At 32.5% G+C, this 18,663-nt stretch overlaps 1 protein-coding gene across 2 annotated transcripts; it reads left to right on the plus strand.

The window, feature by feature from the left end:
- Window positions 1-395: 395 nt before the first annotated feature.
- LOC145277535 (ubiquitin-like protein NEDD8) lies at window positions 396-17,631 on the plus strand. Of its 2 annotated transcripts, XM_080128988.1 has the most exons (5): window positions 396-502; window positions 633-650; window positions 10,441-10,470; window positions 15,142-15,224; window positions 17,278-17,631. In XM_080128988.1, exons 1-5 carry the CDS (start codon window positions 485-487, stop codon window positions 17,363-17,365), a joined length of 237 nt encoding a protein of 78 aa, XP_079985114.1. In that variant the 5' UTR covers window positions 396-484; the 3' UTR covers window positions 17,366-17,631. The 2 variants fall into 2 exon arrangements, with proteins under 2 accessions (XP_079985114.1, XP_079985116.1); XM_080128990.1 differs by lacking the exon at window positions 10,441-10,470 and having other exon boundaries at window positions 423-502.
- The last annotated feature ends 1,032 nt before the right edge of the window (window positions 17,632-18,663 follow it).

The following is an 18,663-nucleotide window of genomic DNA, read 5'->3' on the forward strand; positions in this document are numbered from 1 at the left end:
AGCCAGTTACCCGTAACTAGAGGCCTTTTCAGGCGATACAGCTTACATGCAAGCAAAGTTTGCTTTCGTATAAGTTGTATCGCCTTAAGAGGCCTCTAGTTACTATACACTAGCTGGCCGAAACATGCTCATGACTGTGTAGCAGTGCTACATTGTAGCCCCTTACTGTGCTTATGTGTGTGTGTGTGTGTGTGTGTGTGTCTGTGTGTACTTACACAATGTATGTATATGTAAGAGAGATAGAGAGAGAAATAAATTTGTATGTAAATATTTTCTATTGTTTGGACAACAATGAAAATAAAATCCTTTTAATATTTAGAAATAATTTTTGATATTTTTTGTTCAACACATGAATAAAAAGCAAAGAGTATTTAACTTAATCCTGTCGGTTTTATTTTCAGCCAATCAGAACGTCGCTAGTATTTGCTGCTCGTAAGTTTTGTTTTACTCGGAGGAACATTCTCCATCTTCACACAGTCTCAAAATGCTTATCAAAGTTAAGGTAAGAAAAACAAAGAAAATTTCTTATTGACTTATGTCACTCGAATCTCTTATTAAATGGATATTACTTAATTTCGATTCATAATTATTTTATATAATAAATTTCTAACATCTTATTGTTTTCGTTTCAGACTCTCACTGGCAAAGAGGTAAGAAAAAAAAATCACGTTACGAACGTTTTCTTACTTAATATTTATGAATGGTTCTTTTGTTAAACAAATTTTATCGACTTTATCTTATATATATTTTCTAATTAAAAAAAAAAAAAAAATGTCAGTGTTAACTGAAAATAATATATTTATACCCAGTCATTGTAGAATGACCATTAAAAGCTACCGACTCATCTTTTGGCGTTTTTAGATTTTAAAAATCACATTGTCACCGAAAAAGTGTCTCACGTTCTTTAAAATTTAGATTTAGTTTCTTTTAAAATAGGATTAAGAAAAAGTATTCATGTTACCGTGCTAAAATAAGTTATTTAGAAAGCCATTCTTAACATGGGAGGGAAGTTTTTGTGTAATTATTCTGTACTTTACCCTAACAATATAATTAATTTCAAGTTTTACATGTTTTTTTAACTTGAAAATACGGTGCTTGTTAAGATAAAGTCGACAAATCGATCTTAAAAATGTCTGTTTAAGCAAAAACAATCACATACTAAATTGTCATGTCGAAAATAGTAATAAAAAAAGTTACGGAAATTCGAGTAGAGCTGCTGCTATTGTGCTTTTAGTAAAAAAAAAAAAAAACACCCAATAAATGTCACGATAACTTTTTTTAAATTTACGAAAAACAAATTTGCTATTTAAAATTTTTTTTCTTCCCCCTATAAGTGACAGACGAAACCATGTTTTACTAGAGAACCTAAGGGGAGATAATCAGTGACTGTTTTGACAGTTTCTACATGAATTGTCGAACGCTTTTTTTTATTATTTTTATTATAAATCCTCATTGAAACAACTAATATTTGACCAAGGGTTTGTATTACTGTCCACATAGATTCGAAAACGTTGTCAAAAAACAAATGTTATTAACAGCAAGATAAGTTCCATTCCTACCGAACTGGTGGTAGGTGTCAGAAATTTCGTGAAAAATATTGAATAATTCCACCCCGTCTTTCCAAGCTTATAACTCCTCGAAAAATGTAATTCAAGCCCTAATTTTTTTTCAATTAAAGGAGCAAGGACCAAAGTTTCATTGACAAAAACAAACAACGTTTTTTTTTTTTTTTTTTTTTTTTTTTTTTTTTTTTTTGAAAGGTTTTAAACTTTAAACACTACTTTTTGTTTTAAATTTGAATATATTATTTACTGATCTTTTCTCTTCAATTTGTGATATATAACACTTTGGTGAGTAAATTATTTACTTTTTAATATACATTTCAAAATGGGAGGCGTGAATTAATTCGACACCCTGTCTTTCCAAGCTTATAACTACTCGAAAAATGTAATTCAAGCCCTAATTTTTTTTCAATTAAAGGAGCAAGGACCAAGGTTTCATTTAAAAAGAAAACAAACAACGTGGTTTAAAAAAAAAATATTTAACTTCGGACTTTAGAGGTAAATTTCTAAAAAAAAAACACTGTCTTTTTGTTTTAAATTTGAATATATTATTTATTGATCTTTAATTTGTGATATATAAAACTTTGAGTAAATTATTTTTTAATAGACACTTGAAAATGGGGGCGTAAATTTAAAAACGTTTGTCTAAAATATTATATTCGGTTTATTGGAAAGAGCATAAAATTTCACATTGACCCTGAAAATATCGTAAAAATTGAATCAATAGAAAAATTGATAGATTTTTAAAGTTTAAAAATTGAAAAATACTGAACTCGTAAAATTCAATTAATTTCATTACGGTTTTAAAAAAAAAAAAAAAAATTCTATTACTTTTAAAACAACTTTAATAGTTTATTTTGGAAGTATAACCATACAGAAAATAAACAACCAACTTTAAAAAGAGAAATTACGAGTTTTTTATATTTTATTTGCAGTTTCGTGTTAGGGGTGTCAAAAATTCTGATACACCTACCGGATTGGATGTTTTTAGTGTTTTTATTTAATGTAACGTTTATTCAGCTCGAAAAACAGTGTTTACCGATGTATTGGAAAATTGGTAATTGTACAGTTTAATCAAGTCATTAAAAAATGAAAATATCGAAAAGTTTAAATTGTACGTATCCGTTATGGAATGAAGTTCTCCGAAAAAAATTTCACTTAATTTCAAGTTTTTATTTTACAGCGAACAAACAATTTGGATAAATGTTTACTTTAACTACAACAGAACACCAACCAATAAAAATTTTTTTTTTTAATGGATTTTTCTGGGTCGCTGAGAACGAATCTGATATTCAAACTTGTCGCAAATTTCCCGTTTGCATGGTATTAACCTCTGAACCCTCGCACTATTTTGTGCCAACTCACCGCCATCGCGACACCACCGGTCCCCCCTGCCGATGCCCCTCCACCGCCCTATGTAAACAGAATTTTTGTGAAAAATTAAAAAGTTCTTCTGCTCAGGGTGTGTCGGCGCGTTACTTACGGTAAAACGGTGGGGGGGGGGGCGAAAAACGGTAAATTAAACTGTAGGAGCACTTAAATTTTTTTTTTTTTTTTTTTTTTTTTAGATCAATTAAAAAAGCATCAAGACCTACGTAATGCAGAAAAATGAACCACATTTTCTTGTTTTTGAAAACTTTCTTATTTCAAATGTCTGCTTAAAAATTCTTCCGCGATGTGACAAGTCACCTTACTATGCGCGTCCATGGGCGAACGCATCATGTAAGAATAGCATAAACGATGGCGGTGAGTTGGCACAAAATAGTGCGAGGGTTCAGAGGTTAATACCATGCAAATGGTAAATTTGCGACGGGTTTGAATATCAGATTCGTTTTCAGCGACCCCGAAAACCGAGAAAAACCCAAATTTTATTGGTTGGTGTTCTGTTGTAGTTAAAATAAACATTTACCACAATTTGTTATGATACCGAGCAAAAGGTTCAATTTTTAGGAAGAAAAGCTAGTATTAAAGATGGGGAGGCAGTGTCGACGCTTTAACTGGAGTTATCTCCCCGTGGTGCGTTCTACAAATTTCATAATGGCTGACTTCAATCGAGCCACACTTCAATGCACTCTCATAAAAACGTGTTTTTCTGCTGTAAAATAAAAACTACTTAATCAAATTAAATAAATATATATATATATATATATATATATATATATATTTTTTTTTTTTTTTTTTTTTTCCGGGAGATCTTCAGTCCAAAACAGATACGTGCAATATAACCTTTTTTCGATATTTTCATTTTGACTAAACTGTACAAGTACCGGAAAATTAAAAATGGTGCTCGACTCTTGAGACGGTAAGTTTGGGAAAAGGAGTTAAAAATAAAACTAGACAAAATGCTGTTAGAAACTCGCTCAATTAGGTGTATCAGAATTTTTGGGGAATTTTTGACACCCCTAACACGAAACTGCGAATAAAATATAAAACTTGTAATTTCTCTTTAAAGTTTTTTTTTTTTTTTTTTACAGTGGTCACCACTTATCAAAGGGATAAGGGTTATTGCAAGTACATTACGTTAGTGTGGAGATTTGATGAAGTGTTTACTTAAGGGGGCGGTTCATTAAGAATATTCATAGGGGACATAAAAATCAGAACCGGTTTCTGTTTTTTAATCCTTGATGCAGACTAATTTGATGAAATTTAAAATTGATTGATTGGTTAATTTGAGTTGCAGGAGACAAATCTTTAATTGCGATTGGTGGCAGTCAGTGAAGGAGAAATCTTTCTCGACTTAAATACTTTTTATTTTTCTCACCTTAAACACTGACCTTGTGTCTAAGTCTGCCTTCATGGGGAGGCAAGTAAACAATGACGGGCGAGCTATTCTTTTACATGCTAAAAGGAGGCATTTCTATTATACCAGCTATAAAGTAAGTATCCATTTTACAACGAAGGCAAAGTGAGCCCCCCTCCTACACACACACACACACACCTTGGTGCATGAAAAGTTTTAAACCTTTTCATTGTTTTGCATAAAAAGTAATTTTAAAAAATACTCCCATTTTTGTTTAATTAGAAAAGACAAAATGTAACCTAACAAATTTTTTACTTTTTTTTTTTTTTTTGTAAAAACGAGGCAAATGCAGTTCTGGAACTCTGCTGAAAAAATATTATCAGAAGCAAAAAATATATATTTGCAACTTAATTGATAATTTCCAATTTTAATAAAAACATTGAGCAAATAACATTCTGTTAAAACCTGGTTCAACATGTGTTTTTCTTGGATTTCTGCCATATTACGTTATTTAAATCCGATTATCTACCTAATCTATTTTTTTCTAATGTTCAAACAAAATTTCAACGTGACTCTGGAATAAATACGATCTCACTTTTTGGCATTGAATTAAGAAATTACCCAAACAGTAAAAGTTCAGTCAACTATGATAATTTAATTCAGTAATACTGCACAGTGCACCGCTGCATATTTTTAGTCAGATATCTAAAATGTTAAATATTCCGTTTCTATAATAAGGATTAATGAAGGAAAATAAATATTTAATTTAAACAAAAAATAAGGCTAACGAAAATAAAGTATTTATAAAATGTTTTTTTAAATTTCCTACTGAATTGAGTTATCTTTAGTTGTGAATAAAAACTTAACGAAAGTAACATCTGGATAGATTTAAATGTTATTTGGCAAAAGTCTAGTATTCTGGTCCATTTGTGTTTCTAAACCAAAAGTTTTTTTTTTTTTTTTTTTTTTTCTGACTGGTAATTCTTGTATTAATTACATTACAAAACAAACCGAATCGTCTACAAATGTGAAGTACGATACAATATTGCCTTGTCTGTCCTCAATTAACCAAGTGTAGCTTGAAAGATTTAACAAGAGTTCGATGATGCAAAGAACTGTATAAAAGAAATGGGAAATCTGTCATATGAAGAGCACATGCGTCTATGATACCGACACTTCAATTTAGTTTTAATGTGATAAAATTTTAGACAAATTAAAAGATTTTAACTAATACATGGAAATTTACGGAACTAAATGAACTCCTTTTGTCTTGTAAAGGCTACCGTAGTTTCTTCCAAAGTATCGTTAAATTTTGGGTATTTTTAATCTTGCCATGCAAAATCGAGAGATAAGATGGAATTATTTGAAATTTAGGCACTTATATTTTTGCATATTTTTATAGCAAATCATCCTAATTCTTTAGACAAAAAAAAATTAATTGGTTTAAAAACTTTTTAAAAAATATATTCAATGTTATCCATTGAAACAAAAATGGTGAACGTTTTTCTTTTCTTTTTTTTTAATTTCTATTAAAAATAGTAGAAAGTTTTATGCTTTTCATGATAAAAATCAGGCTTTTATCTTGCTGGAAAAAAATTGCTAAAAATTAATGGATTTTAATAGATTTTAATTTGTTTAAAAAAAAAAAAAAAAAAAAAAACCGTTTTTCTTCCCTTTTTTTATTTTTTTATTTTGCTGTGCCTAGACTCTTAACATTTTGGTTTAGCAGCATAAAACCAAAACGCCCTCCATTCCAAACATATGCTGGAATTTTTATTCAAACAATAAATAAAATTAGATGTAGATAATCGTATTTAGATAACTCTCACACAATAGACTGCCATAAATCCAAGAAAAACGTGTATAAACAGGTTTTAGCAGAATGTTATTCGATCTACATGTTTTTGTTAAACTCTTGATTAAATCTTTTTTTTTTTTTTTTTTTTTTTTTTTACAAAGGCATCACCACATTATCAAGGCCCAGAGGCCACTCAAGGATAAGGGTTAAAGAGTGTACAGTAGAAGTTGGTCAATATAGTAATCATTAGTAATGAAAATCTTAAAATATTTTTGTGTATATAGTAGGCACCGCCAAAAATGGCCGCAAAATCAAGTTGTTGTTTTTTAAAACAAAATTACATTTATTAAAATCCATTATTTCTGAGTAACTTTTTTTTTTTCCAGAAAGATAAAACCCTGAATTTTATCATATAGAAAACAGAATAATGTAAAACTTTTTCTACTATTTTTAATTAAATTTTAAATGTTTAATTTTCCCAAAAAGTTAACAATTGACATTTTTTTTGTCTTGCACAAAAAACGTACATAAATATTTAAAAAAGGTTTTTGAAATAATTAATTTATTTATTGTCTAACTAAGATTTAGGATGATTTTCTAAGAGAATATGCAAAAATATTATGATATAAGTACCTGAATTTCAAATAATTCCACTTATTCATATAGGTAACCAGATATTTCGCGTCGATCTAGAGTCTAGATCGACACTGTTTACGTTTGCGTTTGATAAGAAGCAAACTATGGAAGACCAAATAGGCTAAAAAACTTATTTTTCAGTGACGAAAATTTCAATGTATTATTAAGCTAAGGCTGGCCAGTACCAGATGGGTGACCATTTGTATGAGTTTGGTTTTTAATGTGTATGTGTGTGGGGGCCAGGCTCCCCAAAATGGGGGGGGGGGGGACAATTTAAAGCAGAATAAAAAAAAAATTATTTCAGCGCGTTTGGTCCACCGTAGTCGAAAGGCGGCAAACGGGATTGAAAAAAATGATGCTATTTTTAACACAAAGGGCACAATATTTATCAAATTTTTTTTTTTTTTTTGTATCGATTATTCAAAGCATGCCCTGTTTAATAATGGTCATGCATTATTCGGCTCGCTAAAAAAAAATTAATTTATTTATCAAAAATTTTAAAATGGCTTTTTTTCGTATAAATATTAAAAAAAAATTTTTTTGTTTTGCTTAACTTAAATTAATTATTTTACTTAACATATTCACCGAATTTCACACTTCAAAACTCAAAAGCGGGATAATTAAACACAATCGAAGTTTTGATATTCAGACGTCAAAATAAGGTATGCAAACAATTTATTTATTTTTTTTTTTAAATCTATAATTCTGTCCCTTACAACAACACAATATCTTGTGTTCAGTTTCAGATGATTATTTTAAGCATATTTGTTCCCACTTCAAAACAAGGGGGGGGGGTTGTAAGCAAAAAAAATATATATATATATATATATATATATCGTTTATGAAAAATAAGTACACTGTTATAAAGTTCATTCTTCTAATAATCGCTGAAAATTTTGTATTGATCGGATAATTACCTGATTTTTGGTAGATTTTTAAAAAGACGGTCCGTCAAACAGTACTGACCTGCCCCCCCCCCTAGTTTTGGCGGTGCCTAGTATATAGGCTTTTTACAAACTTGAAAAGTCCTTGAATTTTGAAGTTTGCCTTGAAAAGGCCTTATTTCTATTATTTCCTTGAAAAATTCATTAAAATATGGAAAATGTCTTAAATTTCTTGAAAAGGCATTGAAAATTGTATTCTTTATGTTCAGTAAAAATTTGTCAAAATATTAAAAATACTAGTGGGGGTACCCGGCGTTGCCCGGGTGTTTGTTTCCGGAACGGGGGGGGGGGGGAGTTTTAAAAAATGTTATGGTAGGTAAGTAGGAAGGATCAAACCCGGAGTCATGAGTAAAAGTAGGAAAATAAAGTGTAAAAAAAAAAAAAAAAAAAAAAAAAAAAAAAAAATCTGCAACGTTAACAGTTCGGCCACCAAGAAAAGTCCATTCCAGTTGTTTAGGAAAAAAAAAAAAAAAAAAAAAAAGACTACGGTAGGTTGGCGCGAACGTGAAAATATAATCTGAATTGTCCAGCACGCTAACCACTACGCCACAGAGCACTGCAGCTTAGTTTAGTGATTTTAAATAACTTCACATGAAAGAACTACGAAGCCAAACCGGTGTTCTCTTCTCAACTGTTCCTTGTGAACGATCCCCAAACGGTGTTAAGTGGTGGCAGGGGGAGGAGGAATTTATTAGAGAGAAAATATTTTACCACTTCCATTGATCTTAACCGATTTTGGCCGTGACTTCTCAGCAGAAAAAGTATAGAAATCTAAGATTATCGAGGAATTTGAGAAATAAGCCTATAACGCACCTCAGATATTGTTCTGCCGTTTGTGCATATTATATTTGCATGAAATATCTTAATTTTTAATCCTATTAATGTCAAAATCAGACGGGGGAAAAAATGAGTTCATTTTATTTATATAGAGATAATCCAAATAAATACTATTAAATTGTTTTAAGTATTAATAAAAATGCCATTAAAATATTTTTAAATATTGAAAATAAAATCGAAATACATGGTTCTGAAATTGCATACTATTGTGGATTCACTATGTCCTTTTATCACAAAACTACTCAAGGTAGCTTTTTGATAGATTGAAATCTCTATTTTTGTTCTTTGTTATTTCATTTTTTTTTTCTTTGTAAGGGTGGGAGTAGTAGTGGTGATCGCCATAAATAAAATTACCCCCTCCCCCATCCTCTAAAAAAAAAAATTAATAATTTAAAATTAGGCTGGCTGGGTCAAGAAAAAAAAGCTGCAAAGAGAGTATAAAAAGCATTTAAAACTACTTAAAAAACACCAAGAAATGATGCAGTAGATTGCAAAGTAACTGTTATTGGCTATGGTAACATTGGTTTGTTGTATATTTGATATTTTTATTATTTATTTATTTTTTTTTTTTTTTTACAACAAACCCTAAATTTTGTTTTGAAAACTTGAATTTTTTTTTCTGTAGAGGACCTTGAAAAACTTTGAAAAGTCCTTAAAAATCGTCAGTACTAATCTGTACAAACCACTAATATATCAGGACAGGACGATTGTAATACAATTACTGATTCTGTTTTAAATTACCAATTTCAATGCAATTATTGATTCCGATTCTTTTAAAATCTCTAAATATTTATTTTCAGAGTTTTTCTTTAGATTACCATCAAACCCCATGTGATATATTTTCGTGAACATAAAAATACACGTGTGTGGGTGATCTATAGATTTTGATTTTGTTTGTAGTTCAAAACCAATACACATTTATCATTTTATCTTTAGTAGCAGTAATGGAAAATTAAGTTTTAAATAAATAATAAACAATCACAAGAATCGTTTTTGGCATTGGAAAGTAGGTACCATTTTCTCAAATTCTGATACCTTTAACAAGTTCTCATTTTCTTGATTTCCAATTTCAATTAATCGTCCCAACACTATAATATATATACAAATGAGGGCCAAACTTGAGTCTTGGACTTCCTGTTTGTCATGAGCTGAGACATTGCTTGACTGTGGAAATAATTATATATTATTCTAGTAATTTATCTAATGTAATTTTTAAAAAATTTTAATAAATTAATAAAATTTCAGCCAAGCCCCAATTGAGGTTGTCTAATTTTAACAACTTTGAAATTGATATAAGAAATTTCAAAATCATTTATTTTACTTTAATGTTTTGTTTTTTTTATTAAAACCTGAAGTGCTTTCAAAACATAAAAATAATTGTCTTAACATTTTTTTAAAAACAATTTTTCCATGCTTCATTACCTTCATTATAAAATGTTTATATTTTCTAATTAAAAAGCATAAGTAAATCTAAGGAATGCTTTTTAATATTTATTTGCGAATTATCATCTTGTTGTTTCATAACATTTCAGCCAACTATTCCCCAGGTGGTAAACCGCAACAGGATAGAAATGTTGAGTCTCTTAACTGTATCCTCAGTAATTACTGCCTTCCATAGTTGTTTTTTTGGCCAACTAATCCTCTAGCCAGCTTTGGGTAGGATTGAAACTATCTTCAATGTTCATCTTGAAGGCCAGAGAAATAGTTGGCCGAAACCTCGTGAAATACCAACTAGATGAGAATAATAGTCTGCAAATAAATTTCCTCATCTCAAAAAGATTCCAATGATAAAAATGATTAACTTTGAAAGATTCTGCATTCACAATATAATTCTCTATTTGTTGTAAAAGATTAACTAAATTAACATTTTTAGAAATAAAAAATTTAATTTCATTTTTGACGTGTTTATTTTTGTGATTTCAGATTGAAATTGATATTGAACCCACAGATAAGGTAAACCATTTATATAATCTACTGAATGTACACAAGTTTTTACCTTTAGCCATTTTATTTTTACATTGTATAAATACTTTAGTTTCTCTTTTCTACCAATTATCTTTTAATAGGCTTTTATGCTAATAGCTTTCTAAACTTTTATTACATGATAGTGTTATTTCAGGAATCAATGGATTTTTGCCCAGAAACCATGCAGTTACATCTAAACGGTCAGGCATTCATTTGCCACTCAATCATGGACACGTGCCAGTCAAAGCTCTGATCTTGGCAATAAGTCCAACAGAAACTGGACTATTTCAGTAATCTATCTGTCGCTAAACCTTACAATATACACAGATGATAAAAAGCTTTGGTTCTGCTAAAATCGTAATATTTTAAAAACCAAAGCACTTTAAGTCTTCAAAATACCACAGTTTTGTTCGGAAATGAATATTAAGCAAATAAAGTGATAAATAGGTCTGTGGCAACAGCATATTCTTTCCATTGTTTTGACTCTCGAGTATATATCCAACACAGGTAGACTCAGTTCATCAACTGAGAACCACATCAGTCTATATAAAAACATAAAATATTAACTGATATATACTCAAGAGTCAAAACAATGAAAAGAATATTATGTTTTCATAGTCTTAGTGATAAAATAGCCTTTTCAGTAAGATTTTGTAAAGGACCCCCCTTCCCCCTGGATTTGTAAATACTCGTACCACATTTGAAGAATTTTGTCACGCACAAAAAAAATCCTTTCTGCAACAACTAGTAAGTAAATTAATCTTTTTACTGTTTTTCTCCATTAAAAGTATATTGTATGTTTTCTCTTGTGGTAGTAGCAAGTAATTTAAAATGACCCTATCCGTAAAAATTATTTCTATTGAGTTTGGAAAACTGGCTGTTGTAATAGTACAACAGATATTTTTTAACTTTTATTCCAAAATGAATTTTTTTTTTTTTTTTTTTTTTTTTTATCGGACCTATTCTAAGCTAAACACAAACCAACAAAGTTGGGATTTTCTATTTGAAATTTCGTAAAGCAGCTTTTTAAAAACTAAACATAACATTTACTGACTTCTAGTTAAAGATACAATAGCAACTTGTATTCATCTGTGTATAATTAATTCTTTGCAATAGGTATTCTCTAAACATTGAATGCGTTAAGAGTTGCTATACTGTAAAACAAACCTGTCAAATGAAACCTATCATCTATAAATCTCACCTGTCTGTTTAAATGTATGTTTGTATGTCTGCCTAAAGCTTTCGACAGGTGACCAATTTTCATGAGATCGGTATCATTTTTAATAATTCCTTCAACTAGGCAGTTTTCTACAAGGAGGCGGGGAGCGATTTTTTTTTTTTTTTTGCGTTACCATTTTTGCAAGTCATCGTATCGGTTGGATTGACTTTGCCTACTTTTTTTTTTTTTTTTTACACAGTGATCACCACTTATCAAGGCCCAGAAGCCACTCAGGGATAAGGGTTATTGCAAGTACATTACGTTACTGTGGAGATTTGAAGTGTTTACTTAAGAGGGCGGTTCATTAGGAATTTGTTGACATTGGACTTGAACACATCCAAGTTGTAGTCCGGTGGGAAGCAGGCAGATGGAACAGTTCCACAGGCGTGCAGTTCTAAGAAAGAAGCTTTGTTCATGGAATCCACGTTTTGATTTAGGCACAGATAAAGAGTGGGGGAAATTTTTCACAGTGGATTTGGCTAGACGGGTGTTTTTCGTGAAAGATTGGCGAGGGGGGGACCAGAGATTGGAGTTCAGACGAGCACCTGCCATGGAAATAACGATAAAACAAGGATAGGCTCGCAACGTCTCTTCTGTGGGAGAGAGGCTGCAGGGTAGAGAAAAGGGCATCCCCCACTAAGCCATGAAGTCTATTTTGTACTCTGCCAAGGCAGGATAGGCTGTTTTTTTGCAGCTCCTGCCCAGATATGGCAACAGTATTCAATCCTTGGACGTACTTGGCTTTTATATAGATAGAGAATTGCATCAGTAGTGAGATATCTTCTGGAGCGGTAGAAGGATCCCACCATCTTTCCAGCGACCTTGGCAACAGACTTGATGTACGTGTTCCATTTCAGATCAGGAGTAAAGGTCAAACCCAGAAGCTTGTCAAAACACGGGGCCTCACCCAGATGAGAGCCATCCATCACAATTGATGCCAGATGGGGATCAGAGCGTTGATGATGTAAGGATAGGAGTTTGGTTTTGGATGCATTAAAGGTAACCAGCCATATCTTCCCCCACTGAACACGCGCTCGAGATCAGAGGAAAGAGAACTTTGTCATTTACAGCCTTTGATGTGTTGCCGTAGATGGTCGTGTCATCAACATAGATGTCAACGAATGATTTAAGTATGTGTTTAGGGAGGTCATTGATGTAGATCAGGAAGAGAGTTGGGCCTAGGATTGACCCCTGAGGGACTCCAGCATTTATATTGCAGGCCTCCGATTTTTGTCCATCTACCACTACTCTTATGAGCCTATCGGAGAGAAATGATTTAATGATTGAGAAAACATTTCCAGTTATACCGTAGCTGGAAATCTTGTGAAGTAGACCCTTATGCCATACCTTGTCGAAGGCCTTTGATATGTCAAGAGCAATTGCCCTAGAAAGGAAGCCTTTGTCAAGAGATTCACTAATCCTGTGGGATATAACCGTCAGCACATCTGCGGTAGATCTTACAGAGCGGAAACCATATTGTGTGTCACTAAGAAGGTTATTCCTGCTGAGGTGGTTGACTATTTCTCTATTTGATATGGATTCCAGCAACTTACTCATAACACACAGGAGACTTATTGCTCTGTACTGAGAGGGAGATGACTTATCACCTGAATTCTTAAATACAGGGCAAACTGATGAGGTCTTCCAGGGAGTCGGAAAGCACTTCTCCTTAAGGCAGCGCTTAAACAGTTTCGTATGGGAGCAAGTTCTGGTTGAAGCTTTATTAACACTATAATTGTGATGCCGTCAGGGCCAGTTGCTTTACTGGAATCTAGGTTCTTGATTAGCTTGACGACCTCATGCACGGATATTTGTATGTTATCTAGCTTGTTCTGTGTTATAGGAGGAAATATGGGGAGTTGATGGCCTTCGTCGCATAGGGTAGAATTAGCTGCAAAGTTCTTTGCAAATAGTTTGGCCTTGTCTGACGCTGACAAGATGACCTCTGGTCCATTAATAATGGTTGGGATAGAACGCACACTTCTGTTCAGGATCCTATTTGTTATTTGCCAAAACTGGTGGGAACCAAGCCGCTGATCAGCTACCTTGGATTTAACAGACTGGGCATATAGCTCTCTTGCATTTTTTATTACTCTTTTACAGTGGTTGCTGGCAGTCCTGAAAGCAGCTTTAGTCTCAGTGCATCTCTTACATTGGTAGCTATGGAAAAAGTGATTTCTGTGCGCGATAGCAGCAGCACATTCTGGGGAGAACCATGGCTGGCTGTTAGGTTTTTGTTGGAATTTTTTAGATGGTATGAATTGGTCTATGCCTACAATTAACCATTCGGTCAGATCTGATACTATAGAGGACACTTCCTTTTTAAACATGGAGTGCAGAGGTAAATCAGATATGAATGTACGGAAGCTATCCCAGTCAGCCATAGAGTATCGATGTACGGAAGCTATCCCAGTCAGCCATAGAGTATCGATACTTTTAATGATCCGAAGTTTCAGTCACGTCCTGGAGTAGCGGTAAGATGTCAGGTTTTCTTTCACTTTCTTTTCCACCTTCACATCACGGGTTCGAGTCTGCCTGCCTACTACCACTTTTTTTTTTTTTTGCTCAACACACACCTCCAAACACCCAGGCTAGTTATTATATAAAAAAATTGTCTTTTATATGTTCACAGGTTCTCTTTAATGAGACTTATTGCTGGCACTTTACAATTTTAATATTTTTAAGTTGATCAAATTTTTACCTTGAAGATCAAAAAATTAGTATGGCATAATGAAAACAATATTCTGTGTTAAGAAATTCTGATCAAAGTGTAGCATCTGTCTAAATTTGGTTCAATCTCTTCTGACACCTTTTAAAATGTGTATGAGGAGATGGGCTAAATTTTTAAATGACTCAAAAGTTACATCAAAAAGATGGTGAGGGAATGTATGTAATCCATGGACTCTATTGGTCATCTAAATTCACAAATGTCGTTCAATAATAATGGATTAGCAACTGTTAAACACCAAGTAAACTTACAATGGATGTTCTTTTAACAAAAAGTATTGACTCTGAAAAGAATACTGTATCTTATTAAAGCTCAAATTTATAACATTTACATATTCCCAGTTGTACTTTAAAGCTTTTGACAACTTCATTACTTCTGAGAATAGAAACCTCTCCAAATCAATAAGACTCAATAATAAGATTGCAAACTCACAGGTTGCATTCCAATTAAAGAACTTCATCAGATCACAACTCTTAACACCAGTCACTCCGGTAATTAAGGGCAAGGTACTAAAACTCTTTCGACATATCAAAAGATCAGAAACTGGATTATTTAACCAAAAGGGCTAATGTGTACTCATTAAGGGTTAAGCAGTAATTTTAAGGGATTGGCATTAACCCATACAAGTTAATATTTCTATTACCAAATTAAAGATCAAGGGAATCCTTTACTCTTGCTAATTATTCACATATGTAATTTTTTTCTTTTCTAGGTTGAAAGAATAAAAGAACGAGTAGAAGAGAAAGAAGGAATTCCTCCACCACAACAAAGGCTCATCTTTAGCGGAAAACAAATGTAATTATTTTTTTGTGACTTTTTGTTGTCTTCACTCGTGTTTCGATTACTTTGATTATTCACACTACTTTTCTCGCATGTTATTCTTGCAGTTCGACCTGTGCAACCTCTAACCTTCAGGTGTGTCTTGTCGAACAGAACCTTTTGTTTAATCCACAGGGATAGCTTGCTCTTGATTCATCAGCCATGAATCGGGTAGAAGTGTTAAATAATTTGTAATTGTATTCAAATCATCGCTTGTACTGAGAATTTTCAATCTCCAGAAAACTTTAGACTGTACTTAGCACTTTTATCTGTTACGCCACATGTCCTTGTGAACAAGATGAAAACTGTTCATATAATTATTAATCTTTAAATACATCAACTGGTGTTGAATGTTCCTTGGTGTCATTGTCAATGATATTCCCAATAAGTTGTATTGTTTATGGATGGAATTTTTGATGCAAATCCTGCTGGTGTTACTAATATCAAAATATGGGCCTGCAAATCAATTTTAAAATCAGTATATGATGACTTCAATGAATATGCTATCCAGCAAACATAAAGCTAATTTTGATTGAAACTTCAGTGCCATCAGTTGTCGTAAAGGACCAATAAAGAATGCCAGGGCTACATTGAAAAGGCATGTTATGAAAACTGTTCAGAACGTTACCATGAACAATTGCAATGATTTTTTTTTTTTTTACTCTTGAATGTTTTTGTGGCGAAGTATTACTTATTATTGTTAATTTCATGTTGAGCATCATTCATGATGCTTTGTTGGCATTTAAGAATTTCTGTGGAACTTGACACAACCATATTGTCAGCCCATGTCATTAGTTCAAAACGGTAGCGTCAGAATAACCATGATGAATATCACTGAACTGCACAAATATTCCAATTTTCTGCAACTCCACTCCTATTGCTGAAATAACAAACTTCCACTAAATCCAAACTGAGAATAAAAAGATCATCCAAAGATGAAACAAGATGATCATGATAAAAATGAAGCAGAAGAAACAAAAACAATTAAGCAACACCAATGGATCTTGCACTAACATTATTTGATCTGGAGAAATACCAATATTGGTTTTTCTGAATCCTCCTTGAAAGCAAAGATAAAATACAGGTGAAATAGATTTTCTCCAGCAGTTAATTTGACCCAAAAATTTATTTTATAAAAAAGATATAAAGTTTGTGCCTTCAAAGTCTTTTTATGAGTTGTGACTGTATTCAGATTTCATCAAGGACAAATTGTTTAAAACTTGATGACACAGGATTCGTCAGGATTATAAAATTTTATTATTCAATGAGTAAAATTCTGATATCCTAAATTTATTTTTCACTTTATTTTTGGATTCAAGAACTTCAATTATAATTTTTAGAAAACCAAATTGAAACTTCAATTTGAATGCTTTTAATGAATTATGTTGTGTGAGTGACAAAAATATCACATTTGTCCAATGGCAGAAACAGAAAAAATGTTTTTTGTATTATGAATACTGTGACTAATTCCCGTAGTGAATTTTTTTTCCCCAGCTTTCAAAATCACTAGGAAATGAACTTGTAATGTCCTTATTTTTAGCTGTCAATGCAAGTCACAAGTAGAAAAAAAATCACTTGTATAAAGATGCTACAATTTAATCTGCATCCTTGCAGTATTTCAAACTCCCCCCCCCCCAAAAAAAAAAATTTCAAACTCATTTCCCCATTTTTTTCTTAAATAGGGAATACATGATCCAGACAGCAGTTCAAGAAATGTTTGCTTTAATCCACAAGGCTGGGAATAAATTGAGTCACAAAAAGAAAAATGAAAGGCTTACAGGTTTTAAACTTGCATCTAAGAAAGAGAGACCCTCTGTCTTATACATTTAACTAGACAATAATCAAAGTTTTATGATAATTTTTTTTTTTTTTTTACTTTCATTGTAAATGATGTTCTCTTTGACTATGTCAAGAAACGAATACACTTGAACATGTATTATAGTAAAGTAACTTTATTTCCAACAAGCCAGAATTTTTGTTCATGATATAATTCATTAATGTTATTTTATTTTTTTATTTTTTCTTGAAGGAATGATGAAAAAACTGCCCAGGATTACAAGGTGATAGGAGGGTCAGTTCTTCATCTGGTTCTAGCATTGAGAGGCGGGCAGACGTAGGAACTCCAAACATTGACTATTAGGACTTCTACAACTTAATTTTCTTATGAATGGCGTAATCTTGCATTGAGCAGCTGAAGGAGGGGAATTGACTTCCATCCCACGACATGTCCGCCATGTAAAAAGAAAAACATTTTTCCTCCCTCTTCTCTTTACCTATTTTCTTAATAAATTTGAGCTTTCTTATGGCTTAGTCAACTGAAAAATAAATTATCACAATTGTTCTTTTTGTTTTCAATAATAAACATGAATTCTATTCAATTCATTATTTGTATTGTAGTCTGTTTGTTTTACAACTGGCGGGAGGCACCTAACCTTGCCCAGTTGTAAAATATGCTTAAATATATTTTCATGCAGATTTCATATTTTTTATTGCAGAACCAATTCTCTATTAAAGATTATAAAAAAAATACTGATTTCAAATGTAAAACTGACAGACATGCGTATCGGGAACGTGTCGTCCAAGCACGTAGCAAAAAAAAAAAAAAAAAAAAAGTCTCTCATTCCTTCCTCACCTCCTTTTATCAACATCTGCTGGCTGTAACCCCCCACCCACCTCTCCAAATATGTCCACAAGTGGCGGGCCAATCAATCAGCGGCCGCGCCTTTGTTCGGAGGAGGGGGGGGGGGGGTCCAGTAAGTGCTTGCTGAACCCTGACCGCCTGGTTGCAGAAGAGAAAGAAAATAATAATAGCGACCTTTACATTTATTGAAGAAAAAGGAAAGGTTTCCTTTCTCCTCTTCTTTCCACCCACCCCTCTCTCAACATGTCAGTAAGGAAATAACGTCCCCTCGCTAGGAATACGAGCCGTCATATCCAATTAACACAAAGGTTATGCCACATCACGAATTTGGTCTTTTCTGTTGACTAATGCTCGCAGTTGAAGTTTCTGATGCATTTTATCCATTTGTTGAAAATATTTCACTGCTGTAATGGTTTTGTTTGCATTCAAATAACTAATGGATGAGACCAGTTGCAGATCACCAGTTAGTATGACCTTCTTTTGGTGCATCTCTGGCTTTGGGAAGTGTTGTGGACATCAGTCAGCGTCTAACCACTGAACTGAGCATCGTAAACAACCCACTTTTCATCGCAAGTAACAACCCTGTTTAGAAACGGTTCTTTTTGCATAAAAGAAAGGAAGATGACGCTTCATGAGTGTTTGTTGTTGTATAAGATTGTTGTCAACATCTGATGGCCGACCACTACACTCATCTTCAAGACTTGTCATCGCCACAAAATTTCTTAAACCACCAACTGTGTTGTGTGTTCAGTAGTGGTTTCTGGGCCAAATGCT

The sequence above is a fragment of the Euprymna scolopes genome, chromosome 6 (assembly GCF_053919585.1).
Source record: "Euprymna scolopes isolate OS-2025 chromosome 6, ASM5391958v1, whole genome shotgun sequence".
In the NCBI taxonomy this organism is placed as follows: Eukaryota; Metazoa; Mollusca; class Cephalopoda; order Sepiida; family Sepiolidae; genus Euprymna; species Euprymna scolopes.

Excerpts from the sequence above, each read along its gene's own strand:
- LOC145277535 (XM_080128988.1), top strand. Across the intron at positions 10,471-15,141 it reads ATATTGAACCCACAGATAAG|GTTGAAAGAATAAAAGAACG; the intron begins GTAAACCATTTA and ends TTTCTTTTCTAG. Across the intron at positions 15,225-17,277 it reads ATCTTTAGCGGAAAACAAAT|GAATGATGAAAAAACTGCCC; the intron begins GTAATTATTTTT and ends TTTTTCTTGAAG.